This window comes from Dioscorea cayenensis, chromosome 14 (assembly GCF_009730915.1).
Source record: "Dioscorea cayenensis subsp. rotundata cultivar TDr96_F1 chromosome 14, TDr96_F1_v2_PseudoChromosome.rev07_lg8_w22 25.fasta, whole genome shotgun sequence".
In the NCBI taxonomy this organism is placed as follows: Eukaryota; Viridiplantae; Streptophyta; class Magnoliopsida; order Dioscoreales; family Dioscoreaceae; genus Dioscorea; species Dioscorea cayenensis.
The window spans coordinates 4105952-4129300 of record NC_052484.1 but is presented as its reverse complement, the minus strand read 5'-3'; the positions used below and the strand labels follow the sequence as shown (position 1 = coordinate 4129300).

The 23349-nt window shown below is 34.4% G+C and overlaps 2 protein-coding genes and 1 pseudogene across 2 annotated transcripts; 1 reads left to right on the top strand and 2 right to left on the bottom strand.

The window, feature by feature from the left end:
* Positions 1-1547: 1547 nt before the first annotated feature.
* Positions 1548-1889, bottom strand: LOC120276035 (F-box protein SKIP31-like). The gene has a single exon (XM_039282781.1). The coding sequence runs from the start codon at positions 1887-1889 to the stop codon at positions 1548-1550; it is 342 nt and encodes a 113-aa protein (XP_039138715.1).
* Positions 1889-3223, bottom strand: LOC120275278 (annotated as a pseudogene).
* Positions 3224-11778: 8555 nt separating this feature from the next.
* Positions 11779-13604, top strand: LOC120275277. Its single transcript, XM_039281809.1, has 2 exons — positions 11779-12412; positions 12890-13604. The coding sequence occupies exons 1-2, from the start codon at positions 11827-11829 to the stop codon at positions 13489-13491; spliced, it is 1188 nt and encodes a 395-aa protein (XP_039137743.1). The 5' UTR covers positions 11779-11826; the 3' UTR covers positions 13492-13604.
* The last annotated feature ends 9745 nt before the right edge of the window (positions 13605-23349 follow it).

Sequence of the window (23349 nt, the reverse complement as noted above, 5' to 3'; positions counted from 1 at the left end):
CATTTTTTTTTTATTTTTTTTATTTTTTATTTTATTTATTATTTTTTTTATCATGTGCATGCTTCTCATCATTCATTTGTTTTAATGGTAGGCCAATGCCTTTTATTATTATTTTTATTTCTTTCTTTTTTTTTTTTAATGCATGTCATGAGAATATAGCATGCTTTTCATCATTTTCATATTTTTTTAACACACCATACTAATATGGCCCACCATATTAATCTCATGCAACCTTGATTGTATTCAACAGCAACTATGCATATACGAGTATTTTAGGTTTGTGTTCATCAGCATGCATGCTTGTTAATGGTTGTTCTTGGGTGTTGACCATCATGTTCAGTGCCTTGCTTGTGTATATATATATATATATTTTTATGCCGTACAACATCACTTTCTCAATTCTCCTATATATGCATGCATGGACAATGGCGGTGCCCCATGTTCTTTAATTATTTTGAAGCAACTTTTTTTAGGCACGGTACAAAGAGCAAGCATGGCTGGCCATGTTTATGAATAAGAGATTTGAACTAAATAAAAATGCATATATGCATCACAAAAGCCAAATTATATTCTCCGTCCTTGAGCAGTGTTGCTTTACCTCATTATCTGAAATTTTTTTTCTCTCTTAAGCATCATGTTGAAGATTTTGTAAGCTGCCTACAAGCTTTCCTTTGCCGAGAACATAAGGAGCAATTTGTTATAATTATCATGTTGTGGTATATGTTGTGGCTTTCATCAAGTTCGAATTCCATTTCTGCATGATTTCCAATTTTGATAGCCCCCTTTTGGTCTTGACCTACAAATTTTTTATTATTATTTTATTTTTGCCATGCACATATGCATGCTTCTCATTTTTTTTAATTATTATTTTTTTATGTCATGCACGTATGCATGCTTTTCTCAATAGGACTAGATGAATCAAGGCAGGAAAATGTTTTACATTTTGTGTACTATATTTTTTTAAAAAATTTGCTGGAAAATACTGGTAATATAACAAGAGTGGTTATTAGACAATCCACTAAGAACCAATGAGCCAGCTCCAAGGCATGCAACACCCATGCCATAACATACAAGGAAAATTAGACGTTGCAGATCAATCTGATGGATACCAGTGATGATTGCAAAGTTCAAGATATACCAACAGAACCTCAGGGCTCTCTTTAGCTCTTTCTCATCGGCACAGTTGTAACCAAGTAGATAAGCTCATCTGTCACACCCGCTTGTTGTTACTCCCCAGACTTCTCAGCAAACATCATCACAAATATGCACACGCCCAGTCTTGTCGCAGAGGAAAAAAATCTCCAATTTGAGAGAACATGCATTTCTAGAGCAAAGATGGTATGCAGCTGTCTAAAAAAAAACTCTGGTGCTTGGCTTCTATTTATTGCTTGCATGTGTGTATAGTATTCCCTGACTTCAGATGGGGTATTTCTAACAAATTCAATCATGTCCTCTTGATCACACTAAATATAGAGCTTCTTCTAAGCACAAGATCACAACTTTCCAACCCAACCAGAAAGTTCCCGCCTCATGCAATACGAATGTCGCTAGAGGCATTCATCGGACGTCACAAAATTCATGAATCGGCAAACACGAGAGCAAGCAATCAAATTCTCAGATGAGAGGAATTTAAGGATGTGATGGTAAAGCTCAGGAAGTATTTCGCCGAAGATGCCATTTTCAATTGGGCTTGGAGGCCACCTGCTACTGTACCCCTCTATCTCCTCATCCCAGGGCTTCTTCAATGGCCGCTTTGATTCAATTGACTCCGCAGCCTTCTTCTCTCCATCGTCCTGTGACAGCGGGGCATTGGAGAGGATCTCTAATTCGAGGAAATGAGCGAGGACCTCGTCTTCATCGATAGTATCAGCATGGAAGTTACCTATCATTTGTTTATTCTATTTGAACTTGAAGTTTGGTATAGGAGCGCTAGGAGAATCGAAACTCTTCAAGATCTCAGTTTTCCCGCTTCCAGACCAATCTTTAACCAGGAAGATGATGATGCAGCGCTAGGTTCATCTATTGTTGATGGAGAAGGCAGGCCCTGCGGTACATAAGCCCCAGGAAACCCAATAGATGCAGGATCCTCCACCGGAGGGATATTCTGCGGTACACTGAGGTCGCAGTTGAGCATGATTCTAGTTCCCTCGATTATGGCAAGGAGCACACCACCAAAGAGCGCTGATCGGGAGGCTGTGCCAAGCCCCTAACGCATCTACAGGAATCCACCACATAAACCATGCTACAATCGAAGGCGGAGAAGAGACCACCCCAGATGGCAAAGCTACCACTGACGCGAGGAGCGTTTATACGCACAGCTTGAACTCCCCCGTTGAGATGCACACCATTGGGGGAGTTGTGAAGGTCCTTGATGATACAATCAGGGCATGGCTCCCTGGATGTCTTCGGCGTCCCCATTGGCAGCTGAGAAGAGATCGAAGCTAGGCCTTCATGAAAGAGAAGGAGATTAGCTAAGAGGATGGCAGGGTCTTGAGCAAATGTGAAGAACGGCAACGATGCGAGGCATAATGCCGAGATGGAGGTAAACGAGCTTCTTCGTCCTTTCTTTTTTTTTTTAGCACAGTTAGCAACACCTTTCCTTCCCTGCCAGTAATGGCGGACTGGCATCATCTTCTTCGTTATTTCTTCGTCATTCAGTCCTTCAGGTGTCTTCAAAGACTTGTGTAAGTTTCCTCACTAGTCTCCATTCCTCTCCAGCATCAACCTCAGTGAAGGGCTGGCTTTGGTTTTGGCTTACAACACGGCGATGTCAGCAACGATAGCGACCTCAATAGCGAACATGGTAAGTAGCAACAGCAGCAGCAATAGCAGTTGCATCAACGGCGGCAGCAACGTCGGCAGCGATGTCGGTAGACAAAAGCAAGCAGTGCTGGTTTTAAGGCAGTAGTGATGGCAGCGACGATGACGGCAGTGGTGAAGGTGACACCAACAGCAGCAGAAACGGTGACGGTGACATAGCAGCAGCAGTAACGTCAACAGGCAGCAACGATATCATGCAATGTTGGCAACAACAACAACAGTGATGGCTACGATGGCGGGCGGACAGTAAGCGACAGCAGGCAGCAAGTTCCCTTTTTTATTTATTTATTTTTATTTTTTTATAGATATATATATATATATATGTAGGTACAGAGAGGAGCTATCGGCACTTTGCTCTTCTTCTCTCTTCACCTCCTCTTCTAGCTGGTTTTTTTTCTCTCGTCTTGTTTTTTTTTCTTTTTTTTTTCTTCTCTCCAATTCTCTCCCTAATTTCTTTCTTTTTTTTCTTCTTCATTCTTCTTTTTTTTTCCTGACCGATTTTTTTCCCTCTGGCTTTCTCCTCCTTCTTCTTCTCCAAAAATCCCCTTCCTCCGTTCGTCCTCCCCCACATCTTCTTCTTCTTTTCAGTTGACAGCGATTATGGTCACGGCTTCATCCTTGACAAGCAGCAATGGCAGCAAGGCAACAACAAGCGATTCTCTTTTTTTATATTTATATATATTTTTTGGAGAGGAGAGAAAGACCTTTTTTTTTTGTTCGTCCCTCTCATTCCACCTTTTTAAAAGATTTCTTTAACCTTATCTTCACAATCCAAACGCTTCCTGTAAAATCGTCACCCTCTTCGCGGACCAAGTCAAGAGATTTAAAGATAACATCAAATTCAAAATTTAAATTTTCAAAATCAAATTTAAAATTTCAAAATTTAATTAAATAAAATCCGGTTTGCCTCGGGATATGTGTTCGGGTGCCTCGATATTTGCACTTTCTCAGGTTGCCTCAAGATCTATACTTAGGCGATATGAAATTTAGGATCGCCTCGAGATGTGTATTTGGGCTATCCAGAGATTTGAAATTGCCTTAAGATAGGTGTTCTCAAGGGCAATCTTGTAATTTCCATTTTTGCCTCGAGATATGTTCTTAGGGAAAATTTTGTAATTTGCATTTTGCCTCGAGATATGTTCTCAAAGGCAATTTTGTAATTTGCAGTTTTTTTTTTGTTTGCCTCAAAATTTGTATTCTAGTCCAGGACAATCAAATAATTTATTTTAAAAGGAAAAATCCAGAATTAATTAAGATTGGGACGTTTAAATTTTAATTCTAAATATATCCTTGATTAATATATATTTGAATTAAATTAGGGTTTGGGTTCTATTAGGACATTGGGTTCTATTAAGACATGTTATATTATTTATATATACACATATATAAGACATGAAAATTAATAAATAAATATAATAAACAAATAAAAGAGATTTCTTAATATTCACTTTTGCATGCCTCTCCAAAATGATAAATAATTAGAGATCCAAGTGAGGCGGGGCGGCCTGGGGAATGGGATCCTTGTCCCTACCCCCTTCTCACCGGGCAGGAATTCTCCACCTCAAAATTTTTTGTGGGGAAAAAATTCTCCCCACTCACTCCCCCACGGAGATCTCGTGAGGTCATGGAAACCTTGCCCCGCCTAACACAAGCTTGGGTTACAAGGTATATATATATATATATATATATAAATTTTAAAAAAAAATTTGTTAAGATTGTATTTAAACTCAATTGTTTAAAATTAAAGTTCCATTGAACCAGGAAGTTATATTTACTAAAAAAGTCCAAAAAAAATATTTTTTCAAAAAACCAAATATTTGGTTAATATAATATTATATTCTTGTTGAATTTTATTTTAAATAAATATAAATTAAAAAAAATATATGATTTATTTTTGTTGTTGGAATTCCCCACGGTGAGTGGGCTGGGAATCCCGTGGGGTAAGGAGAGTATGTCCACCCCTCCATGCTAGGTGGGGAAGGGTTTTCGCTCATTTGCCGCATCGCGGGGGGCTATTTTGTGGAATCTCCATCTCGTCGAGGTGGATCACCGCCTCACTTGCATCCCTAGATAAATTACTTATATACACCTATAAAAATAATATTCATGTTTATGTTTCACAAAGCATTTTTATACCCTTTATGTTAAAAGTAAACTTAAAATTTTATTAAAAGAATCCTAGACTATTCTTTACTTGCTTCTCTTTATTTATTTGAAAAAAAAATCAATATATATTAAAAAAATTATATATTGATTTTCAACCATAAATATAAATATATATATATATATATTATAAATTCTTACGAAGGTATATTAGTAATCAACCAATTTAGAAGGAGACGTAAGTAATTTTGTTTATATTAATAAGATAAAGTAGTACTTAATTAAAAAGAAATCAATAGTGAGGAATTAGAAAGTTAACATATAAAGTGATAAAAATAAGGTAGAATTGCCAAAAAAAAATCCCCAAACTTTGCCATATTGCCAAAAAAAAACCCATAGTTTTGCAATCCCCAAAAACCCCTTCCTTTTACACTCCATGATTTTCAAACCCCCAAAGTACGTAACGGCATTAAACGGAGTGTTTTTTAAATTTTATGGACGAAAATACCCTTGCACGGGAAGTCGTGGCTGCACCCATTTCGGCGGTGGTGTGAGAGGAAGTGGGTGGGTTTTTCTTAGGACTACAGCTACTTGTCTTCTCTCAACTCGCGTCCCCAGCCATTTGTCTTCTCTCAACTCGCGTCTCCAACTCTTCCCTTTCCACCGGCGTCTCAAAGGAGAAGTCCCGCGCAAGTATTCGGCATTTCATCACTTTGCAATCTAATGTATTGATTATAGTTTTTTGTTAACTATTATGTTACGAAAAGACATTTTTCGGTTTTGTTTTGTGATATTGTTTTTCTTAGAAGACATTGAAGCCTGCATGAGGATTTATCGGCTGGGGTTTTGTTAGTCTGCAGGGAGATCTCTTTGCTATGGTTTTTGTTTTGTTTTACATTTTCGTCTGTGTACACGATCGAAATGGTTTTTTGATTGTTGTGATTTGTGTAATGTTTATAATCTACGTTTACCCTTTCAGTTGATATGGTTGCAGTTGTAAAAATGAGGTCTCCGTTTAAATAATGAGCTTTTACCGTTTAAGTTTTATTGTCTCCGTTTAGCTATTTGTATCTTTGTTTAATAATATAGGTCTCTGTTTAACAAATGATATCAATGTTTAAGAATTGAGAGTTTACCGTTTAACAACTTATATTTCCCGCTGAAGAATTCCCGCTGAAGCATTTTGCATTTCATCAACTCCCAGTCTAAGGTATTGAAACTCTCTATTTAAAATAACAAAGTCTCTATTTAAAAGAACAAAGTTTCTGTTTAAAATACCGTTTAAGTATCAGTTTCTCCCTTTAACTTGATTTTTCTCTGTTTAACATTTTCTTATTGTATTATATCAACTTAATTACAATGTAATGTACCTAAAATACAAATCTCTGATAAAAATAGAATGTTCAGTTAAGGCAATACAACATTCATTTTCTTATTCAATATCAACTTACTTAAAATACAAATCTCTGATAACATTCATTCCCTTTAACTTTATTTTGCTCTGTTTAAATTTCATTTTCTTAGTTTAACATTTTCTTATAAAGTATCAACGTAATTACAATGAAATGTACTTAAAATACAAATCTCTGATAAAAATACATTTAATACAATACAATACAACATTCATTTTATTATTAAATATCAGTGTAATTACAATGACCTTTACTTAAAATACAAATCTCTGATAAAAATAGAATGTAAGACAATACAAAAATTCTCTGTTTAAGATTCAAACTCTCCGTTTAATGGACAACGTAACCATCACGGATCTCGGAATCGTCCAAGTATACCTTTGAATAGGGTGTCCACGACACTCGCTCCAGTCAAACCACATTTTTTTTATAGATCAAGTTCTTTTTAAAGGATATGTGATGAACCTTCTTCTGATAATCATCCGCAATCAACTTGTAAGTGAAACCTTCTTTTCTTGACCCAAGGCGAAATGCACTTCCGTCATTGCTTACCCGTAGAGCAAGAAGGCGAGCATTTTGCCTTGGGCAAGAAAAAGAAAGTTTTCACCTACAGGTTGTTTACGGATGACAAGAGGAAAACAATCATGACACATCCTGTAAAAAGTTTATGATCTAAAAAATGTGGTTTGAATGGAGCGAATGTCGTGAACACCAAATGTTCGACTCGACAGGATGACCATCACACAAGAAGAAGAGGAAGAGGAGTGGTTGCGCCAGTAGAGTATGTTCAACGAAATGGTTCTTCCTTCCCATTTATACTGCGAAATCCAACAGCCTGCTGCCGCTTCGGCTTCCGATTTTTATGTGCGACGGGAGTGGAAACGCTTGGGTAACCGAGCGTGCATTAATTACGCTTGGGGAACCGCTGGCACCATCACGTTGTATATTTTAAGCGAATAAAAATATAGTTTAAACGATAAAAAATCAAATTTAAATAGAGAAGCCAATATTTAAACGGTAACAGATGTATTTAAACAATACTAAGAAGTATATACACAATGCCTACTCGGCAACAGATTCATTGCACGATCTGCGATTGTGACCGGAAGCGTGGCAATGGCTACAACGCAACTTGCGGACCAGAAGCGTGGCAATGGCTACAACGCAACTCACCGTCCTCGGACGCTTACGACTCGATCCTCTTTCGTCTAGGACGCCCAGGTTGCCTTCTCGTCACAGGCATCGGTCTCGTTGTCGACAACACCGAAGGTGACGTGGAAAAAACCGTTATTTCTAGTAGGATACGATGCCACATCATTGGTCTCCTTATTGACGACACTGTATTTGACGTGAGAAGTTAAACAATAAGTTAATAAGTTAAACGGAGATAATATTGTTTAAATGGAAACTTGATAAATTTAAACATAGACATGGATAATTAAACAATAATTAGCTTCTACAACTATATAAACATAAACGAGAAGAAACTTACAACGAGCAGAACTCGGTTTCAGTAGGATATGATGCCACATCATCTGTCTCAACAACAAGATCAACAACAATACATTTGATGATGGAGTGCACGTGACGCATGAGACAAACCGTTTTATGTCCATCGGGCGTGATAAACTTCACCCTGACACGAGAAATATCGAGACCCCATCGCGCACATATTTCAGTTAACACTCATTCCCAAGAAGTCAGCGCCGTGAACATTAGCACTAGACCATCCCCGTTGTATCTAGCAATAGCACAAAAACTCTCCATAATTTAATCGGAAGAGCTAAAATTGAGTACACCAAATGAGAAGAAAAAAAAGAAGAACAAGAACAAGAACAAGAAGAACAAGATATGAGCCTTCTAAACTTTGTTTGAGAAAAAGCAAGTAGGAGGCAAACAAAATTGGAAAACTATGCATAAAGTTCGGACATGATATGATTGGGCGCCATTTTTCTCTCCTTTTGCAAGGGCAAAAAAGGAATTTCATATCATGGACCCACTTCAACTTACCGGCGGGGGGTTAAAGAGAATGTAAAATATAACGGAGGGTTGTCCGGGGTGTGCAAAAGTTGGAGGGGGTTTTTGGGAAGTCTTGAAAATGACGATGGGTGAACAGTAATTTTCCCTAAAAATAAATAAATGTTTACTTAGAGAGAGAAACTTTGGATAAATTAAAAAGAACATTTTTTAACTAAAATTACTAATATGAGATTCCAACTTAAAAAATTGAGGGAGCAGATGAAAATATATAATATATGAATGTATAAATAATGTGAGTATTATTTTGTTCCTTTTTGTTTTTTTGACCAATGTTAATCAATATATCATTTAATTAGACACATTGTTTGTTTAAATTTTTATCTTTTTATTTTTAACACAAAGATACCACTCTAATATGACAGAATTTTAGTGAGTATTGTCAGACTGAAAACAATATAAAATTAAAAAATATATTAAATGTTTTGAATGGTAAAAAATGAAATAAAATAAGGTGCAATGACCATTTCACCCTTAAATATTTTGTAAAAGAACTCCTTAATACCTTTTATTTAAAGAACATTTAGTCTAGCGGTATAAGATCTCTTCGCATGAGATGAGATGCATGTTCAATTGCCCCACAGGGGGAAGGGTGAGAGTGTGCAGTGATTAAATGTGCTCCTCGTTAATAGAGTCAGATTCCCTAAGAGAGCTACCCTATGCGCACATCTCTTGGCTGTGACTTGTTCACCTTGTCTAAAAAAAATCCATCTTTTTGCTATTTTTAATATTATTCTTCTAAAAAAAATAAAAATCATGTGATCAATATTAGAGTAAACAAAAACTAAAAATTAGAAAAAAAAAACTATGTTAAATATTTTTAAGATTAAAAAATAAAAATAAACATTGCCCCAAAATACCCGCGTTGAAAATAACTTTAAGCGTACGCCCCGAGGGTTGGTGTTTATCACCCTGTTTCAAAAAGGACTTGTAGGCCAGTGGTACACTGGATCCCTCGTTTGGGAGAGATGTGAGTTTGATTCCCCTTGAATGTGCTGCCAAATTTGAAGAGGATGAAGATGTGTGGTAATTCCCCACCCGTATACGCCATTTAGGGTTAGTTCTTGTTGTCCTATCTCAAAAAACAAAAAAATAAAAAAACAAAATAAATAAAAAAATAACTTTAATACTCAAAAAAATTATTCTAAGATGAAAATTTTCTCTTAATAACAATATATATATATATCCAAAATGAACAATTCTTGAGATATTTAAAAGCAATAATTTTTCCACATATTTGCATGATACTATGATTGCACCTGCATGAAGGATTTGAATTTGATGAAGGGTGTGGATCCCATTGGCCTAAGTCTTACCATCAAATAATTAACCCTGTTTTGAATAGTACCTCAAATATATAAAGCCCAACTTCAATGAAGACCACACACAAATCATGTTATCTAAAAAGCTTCATATATATATATATATATATATATATAATACCACCCATTGCCATTTCTCCTTCTTGATTAAAACTCATCATTTCCTTCTTCATTCCATCTTCGTGTAAAATTAGTCTACTCTAATAATACAACCTCTCTCTCTCTCTCTCTCTCTCTCTCTCTCTCTCTCTCTCTCTATATATATATATATATATATTATAATTATATAGTATCTACTTTATAAAAATGTTAAATAAAAGTCAAGTCAGTAAAATTAAACAACAAAATTAACTCTCGTTAGATTTTAGATTTGATCTTTTTTTTTTATTGAAAAAAAAATAGAAAAACTTGAAATACTGAATTTCAAGTGCAGGATTAAAAAAAGAAAGAAAAAGAAAAATAGGTGGATTATTTTGGGTTTAAACTTATTGTTTATAATTATATAGTATCTACTCTTATATAAAAGCTAAATATATGTTCCATATATTATGCATAAAAGGACTATCACCATTCCCAAGTCTCAACATCCCCATAAACCTTTTAATTTTTTTCAACTACCTAATCAACCTTTTGATTTCAAAATCATACTCATTTAATTTTTTTAAAATTTAATTAAATATATTTTAAATTACTATTTTATCCTTGTATTTGAATTTAACATTTTATCTCTCAGCAAGCTTGGTGCAAGCTCATGGCAACTAGATGGCTTCATGGCGAGCTCCCTTCAATGAGCTCAAGCTGAGGCCAAGACTAATATCAAAGTTGGGTCATCTTAGTGAGCTCAATTAACTCTCATCAAGACCGGGTTGGAGTAAGCATATTAGAGAAGAACAACTTTTTTGACCATGGTGAATTTGTTAGAGAAAATAAAATAATAATAATAATAATTTTGTAATAATAAGTATTGCTTGGTATAATTTGGGGAAAAAAAACTTTTAGGGTAGTGAAAAATTTTCAAGGACTTGGTAGTCCTTGAAAAAATTAACTGGGACGTTCAGGTAATCTTTCCTATAATTACATTTATAGGTTTCTTCGGTTGCTTTCTTCTCAAAATTAGTGAATCTTTAGAGCAATTTGGTATTTTTTTTTTTCATATATTATAATTCAGCTTAAAATGCAAAGAATATCTCAATAGCAATAAAATATGGTTGAAAATAAATTATGATCTATTTAAGAGAGAGAGAGAGAGAGAGAGAGGATGGTAAGCAATTTTGTTGTTTCAAAAGTGATAAATAGAAAGAATATCTATTATTTAAACCCTTTAGTTTTGATACCTTAATTTATATATAAATATACCCCACATAAAGTTCTAAACTTATACATATATAATATATTTTTGCAATAACTTGCATGTGCGCGTGTGTGTGTATATATATCTATATTACTTTTTACAAGGTTAACTGTCTTTGCAAACTTATAAATGGTATATATTAGAGAAAAAATATATATACATAAAGAGCAGTCTAGCTTTTTTGTATTTTATTCATTTATTTTTTATTTAGATTAGTAGGTTTCTTATATGAATATCATTTCCATCATTTTCAAATTATGAAAATTAGCCAATGGTGATTATAACCCACAGTGGGAGGCTTTTGGTGTCAAAAATTTCTAAAAACACCCTTATACTTTGTATATTTGACATTAGTTTTCATTGCCATTTCTTTTTTTCCAAAAATACCCAACTCCTCCTTGTGACAAAATTCACAATAACCTCTCCTATTTCACAATTTTGGCTAAATTAGACCTTCAACAATTTTGACTAGTGATCTAGTGAAGAAACTTTAAAGAGCTTTCTACAAAACCAAATATTCCAAGGATGAATATACAGATAATAACATCTCATGCAATGTAATACAAGGGCATATATGTAAATTTCCAAAAACATTAATTTATTTGGAATCACTGGGTCCAAGTAACAATGAAAAAAAAAAGAAAGAAAAAAAGCCATACTGTGAAATTTTACAAAATAATAAATAAATAAATAAATAAAAGCCCATGACTTCATCTAAAAAAGAAACCACCCTGCCACCTTCCCTTCTACTACCAAAGCTCAAGCTTCCCCTCCATCTCCAATGGCTGAATCCAAGAAACCAAGACCTCAAATGAAGAAACCCCAACAAAAAACCAGGAAAAAATCTCACCTTGAATCACAGAACCCATCTCCACCTCCAAAGATCACCCTCAGAAGCTTCTTCAGCTGTAAACACCACCATCAATCCAATCCAAACAACAACAACACCAACAACAAGAACAATAACAAGAACAAGAAGAGGTGCAGGAGAATGAAGTGTTCTGGTTCCCTTTGTAGCTTCAAAGAAAACTCAATGGGGACTCAAACTCAAAGGATTGCAAGAGCTCAAGTTGATGCTGCTTCTGCTGCTAAGAAGAGGGTGGCAATGAAGGCTGCTCCTTTGACTGAGATTAATGGAGTTGTTGTGGCTCCTTCTTTTAATTCTTGTTCTTCAATTGGTGGTTCTTTCAAAGGGATGCATTTGGGGAGGTTTTCTGGGTGCTATGAATGTCATATGGTTGTTGATCCTTTGAATGGGATGTCAAAGGTTCCATCTTTGAGGTCTGTTGTTTGTCCTTTCCCTGATTGTGGTGAGATCTTCATGAAATCTGAGAGTTTGGAGCTTCATCAGGCTGTTAGACATGCAGGTATTCTATTTTTTTTTTTTTTCACTGATTCATTCATCTTTGCAGATGTTCTTGTCTTTTTTGGCTTAATTCTATGTTTTTAATGTTGAAAAATGTTGTTTTTTTACCTTCCAAATCTGTGTTGTTCAATGGTTTTTCATTTGTTTTAAAATCAAATTATGTTTTACTTGATTTGTATGCTTAATTCAAACATCCATTTGATTCAATGGACATGTTCTGTTTTCATATTAATTGCTTATTTTTTTTTCTTAATTCTATGTTTTGATGTTGAAAACGAAATGCTGTTTTTCTAAAGTGTTACTTCTTCCAAATATGTGGTGTCCAATGCTGTTGCATTTGTTTGAAAAATCAAATTATGTTTCATTTGATTTGTAATGTCCATTTAATTCAATGAACATGTAGTTGAATTAACTTGTCAAATAAACTGAAAAAAGCTCCACAATTTGATTTATTGTTTCTATGAATCTTGACTTACAGTATCAGAATTGGGTCCTGAAGATACAAGCAGAAACATCGTCGAAATCATCTTCCAATCAAGCTGGCTCAAGAAAGAAACTCCAGTATGCAAAATAGAAAGAATCCTCAAAGTCCAAAACACACCGAAAACAATATCGAAATTCGAAGACTATCGAGACTCCATTAAGAGCAAAGCTAACAAACTTGCTAAAAAACATCCGAGATGCATTGCCGATGGAAATGAGCTCTTGAGGTTTCATTGCACAACAATGAAGTGTTCTCTAGGTTTGAATGGCTCGACAAACTTATGCGATTCAATCCCGCATTGTAGTGTTTGTGGCATTATAAGGGACGGGTTTAAGACCGATGAACTTGGCATGATTACAACAATGGCAACAAGTGGTAGAGCTCATGACATTGCTCGAATTTCGTCGATTGATGATAAAAGAGTCATGTTAGTATGTCGAGTCATTGCCGGGAGGGTGATAAAGAATCAAGACAATACAGAGGAGTGTGATTCTGTTGCTAATGTCGCCGGAGTTTACTCGAACCTTGATGAACTCTCTGTGTTCAATCCAAAGGCAATCTTACCTTGTTTTGTTGTGATTTACACTGGTTTTTAGCAATGTTTAGTGATGAAGATGATCATGGTTATTTTCATCGTCTTTTCTCGTATTTGTACCGATGTTTAATGAGATAATCTCGTCTCATGTACTTTATTTGTATGCAGTTTTAATTGCAAAGTAATCTAGTTTGCTGTTTTTCATCATAATTTCATTGTTTTGATTGAGATTTTGTTCATGTTCTTCTTTGGAAAAATGTTAGTGATTATAGTTTTTCATTCGGTTTGCTAATAAGCCCCTGTAAAAACCATATTTGGTCACCTATAAAATTTTATTTTATTTTAAAAAAAAACTATACTTCATTCTCTTTTAATTAAATATGGTTTTTTCTATAGTATTTAAAAGTAAATTTCAACCAGTGGTATATTAGTAATTATCTACTTTTAATAAGGGTATTCAAGTAATTTTACCTTTAAAGTTTTATGCTGTCTGCTTTTGGTAACTTTTTCATTTCAGGCCTTTTGATGGTAAAAGATGAAAAGACCATTTTAGCTTTTAATGACAAGCACACCTAAAAAGTATTATAATTGCATTTGTACCCTTGCAAAAGCTGTAATTGCTAGAATACATGTTTAAAGCCAAAAATTTTATATAAATAAGTTTGTGTTTATGTGAGAAATAATTTTTTATTAAGTGTCCGATATATATATAAATATATAAACCCATACTAGTACTAGCCTTATGTGAGTTAGTAAATTTTATGAAATTATATTTTCCAATGATTTAAAAATTAAAAAAAATATGAAAATAAAGGTTTTATAGTAAGAGATGGAATAATCTCCATTCTTGGGTGTGTATATAAATAGATATTAAAATTATTTTTAAATATAAAAATTATAAATGGAAATTCATGTTTTTCACATTGTTACATATTTTATTCATGTACTCCAATTCTTTATTATTGTGTTATGTATTTGGACATGTATTCCAACTCTTTATGTATTTGTATTGCAAGTCCTTATACATGTTATTTCTTTTTTCCTTTTTTAATATATTTTGGGTCATTTATCCACTTTTTTGAAAAAATTAATATATTTTAAAAAAATTTAAAAACATCCCCTAATTGTTCTGAAACTCACTATATATATTTATTTTATTAATAATAATTTTGTATAATAATATATATTAAGAAATAAGTTCCAATTCATTCTCTTTTTTGGGTTTGTATATATAGTCATTGTTTAAATTTTTTTTTTTTTCAAACAAATCTAAAAATAATATTTATAAAAAATTAAAATTGGACTCATTTGAAGAAATAAATAAATAATACATTATCCTTATCTGATTGGAATCCCACTCAGTTGGAAATAACAGATTAAAATGTTTTCTAGTGATGGTCCTTCAAATGAGGGACACCAAAATCAAGCATGTGTCTTTGTTTGCTCTTGTTAAAGTAATGCCATGTCATATGTGTCTCCATGTTGTTTGTTATCAAGTGTATGCTTTTATTAGTCTTGTCAACAAAACATACATAAATACATACACACTTATAAATAGTTTTAAAGAAGAACATTGTTTGTACTTTGCTTGTCTTTTTATAGATTCTTTTGTTGTTATTCTTTTGAATTCTTTTTAAGGACCTTAAATTTACAATTTGTTTGACTCATTAGAAAATGAGCCCTTTATAAGGACAAAATCACTGTAACCCAAACATAGAGTTGAACCATTTGTTTTCTTTTTTTATTAAAAGAAGAAGGACAAGAACATGACTAGTAGTTTTAGTTAGGGGGCATTGGAGAATTTCCACCTGTGTAGGTCTAATGTTTATATTTGTATTCTTCTATATATTTATAAAACCACATAGTTTAAAGTATGGATTCTAACATTTCAATAATAATTTCTATTTTGGGAGGCATTGGAGAATTTCAACGTGCGTGGGTCCTTATGTATATTTGTTTTGTAGGTTGGAGAAATTATTATGACAGCTATGTAATTATATATATATATATACCAACAATGGTTAGTCCTAGTGGTAGAGGGTTAGAGCATTTTAAGCAATTGATTCAAATTCAAATTTTTGTGAATCCAGAAAATCTATGTTGGAAGAAGTTTACCATCTCATAATAGGCTCTCAATAATCTCATTCTGAAGTAATTTGAATTTTAGGATGCTAATGATTAAGAAACCGAATATATATATATATATATATATATACACACGAGGGCATAGTTTTTAGAGGTGTTCTATAGTTTCATTGAATTTATATCCAATGGTTATCGTTATTTTTTGTTGAATAATGTTAAATAGTAATTATATACAATAAATAATAGTAAGTATGCACAACCTTGTACAATAATAACCATTAAATAATAATCTAACAGTTATATCAAACACCTAATACTTACCATATATATATTGAGAAATTACTTGGAAACCATGAGAATTCTATGTTAGTGTTTATAAATACATAATATATATTAAATATAAATGTTATTTTTATTAAATAAAAGTATATTGATATAACATCTTTCCGCATAAGTGGAAAGTTGCTTCAGAAAAGAAGTAACAATTTTGACATTTAAAAAGAGTTTAAAATTAAAACAAAATATATGAAAGAAAGAAAATTAGTTCCAAAAATTAAAGTACTCAAAGTGAAAAAAATATGTTAGGGTGACTAATAGATGATTAGATTGCAAATTAACAAGGACTAAAAACTAATTTAACTTCAATTTAATTTTATTATTCTTATATTAAAAAAACAAGTGAATAAAGACAATGATTGGTTTGGCGTTTTGTATTTTTTGTTGTTGTGCACAAAGGATTTTTTTCCAGACAAAAGAAAGAGCCATATAATCCTTAAGTTTTATATATAAACCCCTCCAAAGTTATTATTTTCAAACTTACAATCCAAATATAAAGATTCTTCTGAACATTTGTTTGTACTTTCTAATAATTCCAAAAACTTTCGAAAATTGGGATCTCCAGTTTGGCTTATTCAGTTATTCTCTGTTTGTTTTAAAATTTTTTAAAATTAATAAATAAATTCAATGTTAATTCTTAATAGTAGAAGACAAAGTTATTAAAAAAACCAAAGTCACTTGGTTCAAATGGTTAAATCTCTCTTGTGACGTGTAAAGTGGTAAAAATTCAAAATCTTGTTAGAGAAATTAACTCATCGGTGATGTCGCAACCAACTCAAACACCATAAAGACAATTATTAAAAAAATTTATAGTTATATATATAATTAAATTTTATTTTATAACCAACATATATCTTAAATTCATGTATGGCAGCACTTGCTTCTTAAACTTGTCATAATGCACCATCAATAATTGCAAATTTTTAATAAAAAAATTCTCTCACTCTTTAGTTAATAACATGTTTATTGTTTTTAAGCAATTTTATTAGAGAATGGTAAAATGAGGTGTTCAAAATCATTGTGTTTATTTATAAAAAATTATAAAGTATAAATTTTAAATTATTTTTCATATTTACTTCATTTATTAAATTTGAGACTTTTCCTGATTTTTTTTAAAATACTGCAGTTTAAATTATACAAAATATAGGCTTTCCTTAACATCATTTTATAATGCCACTTTATTTAAAACTGTTATCAACTTATTAAACATATTCATTGCTAGTGTTAGAACAAGTTAGAAGTTGGAAAAATATAAATTTTAAGAAGAGCGCATATGATTAATTCCAGTGTCACCGCGGCAATAGTCTCCCATGCCACTATGGCAATAGTCGAGTGGTTAACGCATTTGACTTCCATGAGGAACATTATTGTATCCGGTCCAAATTTGGACCTAGGATCTTCATTTAGTTATGTGCTTGCATTAGGGTAAAATGGTCATTTAGTAGTAGTGGCATTTTTGCATGTCTGCATAGTAGCTTTTATGTGAAAAATCAGGGGCAATTCCGTCATTTGGATCCATTTTATATAATTTTTCTATTAAGAGGGCAATTAGGTCATTTCCTATTTAAAAAAAATGAAATGAATGAATGAATGTTGCAAACCTGGTTTAGTCCCACATCGCCTAATTGAGGGGGAGTCCATGTGCATATATGTGGGGGGCAACCCCACCCTATCAGGCCGGTCTTTTGGGGTTGTGGGTCCCCCACTGTGTGCAACATTGGTGCTTTCGTTGAGAGCAGGTGGTGTGGGGAGCCCGGGTGAGGGCGACAAGCGGAGGGTTCGACCAGTGGGGGGCGACCGAGGGAGGGTTCGACCAGGGGACAAACTCGAGTGAAGTGCCCGCAGGTGAAGCGCTGCTGAGTGAAGTGTCGTTGAGTTAAGCGTACCTGATCCGACGAGGACGTCGGGTCTGATCGGGGGAGCAATGTTACAAACCTGGTTTAGTCCCACATCGCCTAATTGAGGGGGAGTCCATGTGCATATATGTGGGGGGCAACCCCACCCTATCAGGCCGATCTTTTGGGGTTGTGGGTCCCCCACTGTGTGCAACAATGAATGAGAAAAGCCTGGAACTTTCTTTTGCTTCTTGTTCGGCCGAGCATAAACCTAGAAAAAAAAAATCTTTCCGGCGAGAATTTCTGGCGAACTTCAATACCAAACTTATTCCTTTCTCACTCCCGAATCCGGTAAGCCTTATATCCAATGTTTTTGTTTTGTATTTCACCCGTATTTTCTTGTTTTTAGAAATGTATAAAAATTTCAATTTCTCCATGAATATGATGATTCATAGGCTTAAATTGAAGCCAATGATTTATAATGCATGTATGAGAATGTTGTAGAAGAAAATTTTTGATTTAGAGTTGTAAATTGGGAGAAAACCATAGTATAAGGTTTGGGGTTATTGCAGCAATTTTGGAGTTACTGTAGCAATTTCGGAGCTACTGTAGCACCGAAAATTTTGAGTCTTTTCTGGTATTTATTTGGTCCACATTGAAGCTCTTCTTACACTGAACTCATTGGAACTAGTTTTACTCCATTCTGAGATCGTTTGGATCCAAAATGACAATGTTTTGCCCTAAAACCCTAAGGTTTCGTATTAGACATGTATAATGTATTTGGATGCATTTTCTTTTAGATATCATTCTTATGTTCATTAGTATTTGGATTCCCTGCTTGTACCTAGGTGGCGAAGCACCCTCCAAGGGGAAGGAAACCACCAATCAGTGTGCTCGTCTACATACGAGGCAACATGTTCTGTGAGTGGGTTATGTTGAATGCACAATTCTAATTGAATATCGAAAATATTTTAATTGTTTTCTGAAATGATTTCCATGGCTTTATCGTGTTTTAAATCACTATTTCATGGATGAGAAGAAAGTATAGATGACCGCTAGAAACTATGTTTTATTTGGAATGACTTGTGGTTTACTCTCTGAAAAATCATGAGAACGCTTACTAAGGACATACATGTTTGGTGGATGAATGGAAATTGTTGATTATTACAACGAGTTCATTAAGCTTATGTGTTATAAGTGAAATTAATTATGTATGTTCAATGGATGATTTAATCTCCCTAGTGATGTATAATTTCTAAAGTTTTGAGGCATAACGTGATAAATATGGTACATGGAACTTGATGAAACCTTGAATGCTAAGGTATATAATTACACTTATGTTGAAATTGGTGAGGTTTGTTCTTGTGAGTATAGTGTAGGGTGCTTAATTGTAGTTGATCATATTGTGGTATATATATATATCGGGTAGATGTCAATGATTATGATTATTATTTTAAATGGAATTTCTTTAGAATGTTGTTGATGAATAGTATATATATATATATATGACAAGTGTTAAATTGCAAGAACTGAATATTTTTGTGAATTTCTAATAATAGTTTGATTTAATACTCCTAAGAGGAGATAGTTAACTTGTGAGTATTTTGACAATGGGATTATTATAGTTGAGGTGATGGCACTATGATAAGAATCTAAGATATGATTGAGTATAAGAAATGGTTGAATAGTAAAGACTTGTTAAAGTAAATACTGATGATGTGTAAAGAAGGATTTTATCAATATATATATATATTGGCACGTGAGATTATAGGTGATGAGATGAACACATTTTCATGACTTTTAAAGGACTTAGATGTTGGGGTTGACTAGACTTTGGGAATTAGTCTTGTACTTGAGGAAAAATTAGTGAGCTAAAGAAAGAGAAAGCTGGAATGATCCTAAGTAACTTGAGGTTTAACTAGACCAAAAACCATGTTTGTTCTGACGACTTTTTATTATATTTCAAAACTTAATATTTCTTTTCTACACTATTGGCTTCTACTTTTAGTAATGGTTTGTAAAACCTTTCACTTGTATAAGTATGCTTTTGATATTGATAGTTATGAAAACAAAAGGGTTTTTATTTCTAAATGGCATGTTCTTCTGGATTGTGAATATTACAGTGTATTTGATATTAGCTGGTTTTATTGTCTAAAGCAATGTTTCAATCAACTTGAAGAGCTTCGCATGTTATTGTGTTATTCTTGGCATTTGGACAACAATGTTTTTGAATGTATTTGCACATCGAGATCATAATATTATTTGAAAGTTTATATGTATTGCTATGCTTTGGCTTTGGATTTGTGGAAATATGGTTTATTTCCGATATGTGAATGCTTATCCTGGATAAGGACCCTGTGGTATGATTTATACAGATTATATTATTGCTACATCTGCATGGTGGTTTGGATGGTGACGACGAGCTAAGGCCCGACTACTGCAGTAGTGGGTCCCCACGGGCCAGCCTTTAGAGGTGGCGTGGTGGACCTGAGTGTTGATTTGTCCAGATCAGGTGGGAGCGTAGAGCCCTGATTGGATGATACATCGGGATCCCGGGGTCACCACACGGGGCCGGTGGGCCAACGTCAAGGGTACAAAAACCTTGACGGCTCTCAACTTAGTCGCGACGGCGGCTAATGTTGGGGAGAGTGTTTTTAGGCCATTGCTTATTTGATCGAGAATTTTATTTGTTTAAGTTGGTTCTTTTACTCATTTTGGCAACTTATACAGGCATTTGTTTTATACATGTTAATGTTTTGTCTATGCTCGTGAGAACCTATGTTTTGATTTTTATATACCAAGGTTTATTATCTTGCACTTTCATGGTGTGGCAAATGTGAAACGTTCAGGTTCATTTATGTTATTGTAAAATGTGTTTATTGTATTTCATTGATTTGTTTTGATATCCTTTTAGATTTGTGCTAATCCATTCACTGAGTGACTATGGTTACTCACCCCCTCCTCCCTTCCAGGTTTTAGTGGTTTGGGTTGTCATAGCGAGGCGTAGTGCTCGGAAATTTGTATCCCAAGTCAGGTTGTTTATTTACTGTTAAACAGGTCGCATTGTATGATTGCAGTGGATCCACTAGTGCTCTTAACTCTGTAACTGTAATTTGTATATCTTTCACTTTACGATTGACTTTTTGAGTGAAAGTCTTGCTCTTAGTATCCTTGTTATTGTGGTGTTGTTTAGCAGGAGTTTGTGAGCCTTGTGATGACTGGAGGGTTGAGTGGTGTGTGTCTCTCCTCGGGATCGTCACGGCGGTTGTCACGTGGTGGGCCTGCGGGTCGGGGCGTGACAAACATTGAGTGTTTGTTTCCCTCCTAATTCATGATTGAAGCATAATAATAATAAATGTGTGTTTGGGGTGGCTTGTCCACAATGTCAAATAACAACAATAATATCAATAACAACAACAACTCCAGTTGAGTGCTTCTTTTTCCTTTTAAATAAACATATTATATGGAGCATTAATAAACCTAGACTTATATAAATTTATGTTTTCCAAAATAACTAATAGAGCATTATTAATTACTCTAATAACTCCTTTTATAATTACTAGTCTATTTTAACTAGGCACATTGCAAACAAACCAAACTCTAATTAGGGCTGTGCACGGTCCAAAACCGGACCGGACCGGTCCAAAACCGGACCGGACCGGTTAAACGGTTTCTTTATTATTGGAACCGGACCGGACCAAATAACAGAGAAAACCGGACCGGTCCAAACCGTTTTGGACCGGTCCGGTCTGGTTTGGACCGTTTTGGACCAATTTGGTCCAATCCGGTTCGATCCCGGTTTTTATGAATTAAAATTAAATTAATAGAATGGTCATTTAATATATAGAGTTAAAAACAAACAATCAGCTTCATTAGCAATAGAAAATTTACATATATATATATATAGAGAGAGAGAGTTTAAGGTAAAAATAACTAAACAGGGTAAACCGGTCCGGTCCGGTTTGGACCGCGGTTCCAAAACCTGGAACCGGACCGGACCGGTCTGGAACCGGTTTCAAAACCGGACCGGACCGGTTAATAATAAAACCGGTTGGAACCGGACCGGCGGTTCAAAAAAAACCGGTCCGGTCCGGTTTACGGTTTAACCGGTTTTTTTGAACAGCCCTAACTCTAATATTGTTAAATTCTTAGAAGGGAAATAAACATCTTGTAATCTCAGCAATAAGGCAAATAATCAAAGCAAATGCTCTACATCTCAACACTCCCCATCAAATTGGTGCGATGTTGCACATGCTCAACTTACCTTAAAAATGCAATATAATAAAACTACTTTAGTGAGAATTTTGGCTAGTAAATCCTCCGAATTAATCTTAAGTAACTCTATAATGTTCTCACCCAACTTTTCCTTAATGAAGAATCGGCCCATGAGCAATGTCAAATATATGCTTTTTTATTGTCACCAAACAAATAGAGTTTTACCATAAAATCTAACAATAGCCAGATCAGTGTTATACTAAATGCCCAAATTAAAAAAGGATTCAAGTTCTAAAGACACTACCACATAACAACACTTATGCAGCGGTTATCTCGCAGCGGTTATATAACTGCTACAATAGGCTACCTATTGTAGCAATTTTGCAGCGGTTTTATATCGTTGTAAGCAATTTTCCAAATAAGTATTACATTTGACTCAATTTGTTGCAAAAACCGCTGCATATTAAGATAGATATACAGCGGTTATACAACCGCTGCAAATGTTTTAAAAAGTACATGTTAGTTCCTCCGGTGTGGTTTGTGGGTATTAGATAGCATTCAAGCACTCATAAGAAAACTCACACAAACCATCAAAGAAAGAGACACATAAACACAAGGAGACACACAACGTTGGTAACCCAGTTCGGCGTCCACTCGCCTACGTCTGGGGGGCCAAGCTCGGAGATAAACAATCCACTAAAAGAGAAAAAATAGATGAGTACAAATACTTGTCACTCACTCTCTCAACAATGAATAACACTACCCTCTCTAGATTGTCTAGTGCTCACCAACTCTCCTCCAAGAGTTATCCAAGAGTCCCCCATTCAATCTACGAGCAAGGTAGCTTATATAGACGCCTCAACGTCCCAAATATAGCACATACCTCTTTTAGAATTTCCGCGGCTACTAATTTAAAAACCTGCCGAAATTAGCTGTTGCAACTCCTGTTGTAACATGAATTGCAACATGGCCCTGACTGCTGACTTGACTGAGTTCTGGTTATGTTGCGGACGACCTCATGACCCATCAACCTCCCGGTCATGCTTAGTCCGAGTCGATGCAGCCAAATCTCCCGATCCCGACTGCCGGCAACTAGCCTACCTCCTCAGCTCCTCATCACACAGTCCCCTCGCAAGGGGCGCACGTCCTTGTGCGTCTTCCATGAAACTTGCCAAATTCTCCTAAATTTGGTCTTCAAAGATTCTCCAAACTTGATCTTCAATTCACCCAAGTTTGGTCCTCAAATCTTGCCTTCAATAGACTTCAATTAAGGATTCTTCAAATCATATCTTCATTCACACCATGAATAAATCTTTCTTTAATTAAGCTCCACCATATTTAGTCTTCAATCAAATCATCTAAATATGGTCTTGATATGATCTTGTCTTCAAATGTAATGCATTGCCAAAAATAACTCCACCAAGATCTTTAGGATAGCTTCATCATGA

Coding starts and splice junctions, on each gene's coding strand:
- LOC120275277 (XM_039281809.1), top strand. CDS start 11,827: ATGGCTGAATCCAAGAAACCAAGACCTCAAATGAAGAAACCCCAACAA. Junction 12,413..12,889: donor TCAGGCTGTTAGACATGCAG/GTATTCTATTTT, acceptor CTTGACTTACAG/TATCAGAATTGGGTCCTGAA.
- LOC120276035 (XM_039282781.1), bottom strand. CDS start 1,889: ATGATAGGTAACTTCCATGCTGATACTATCGATGAAGACGAGGTCCTC.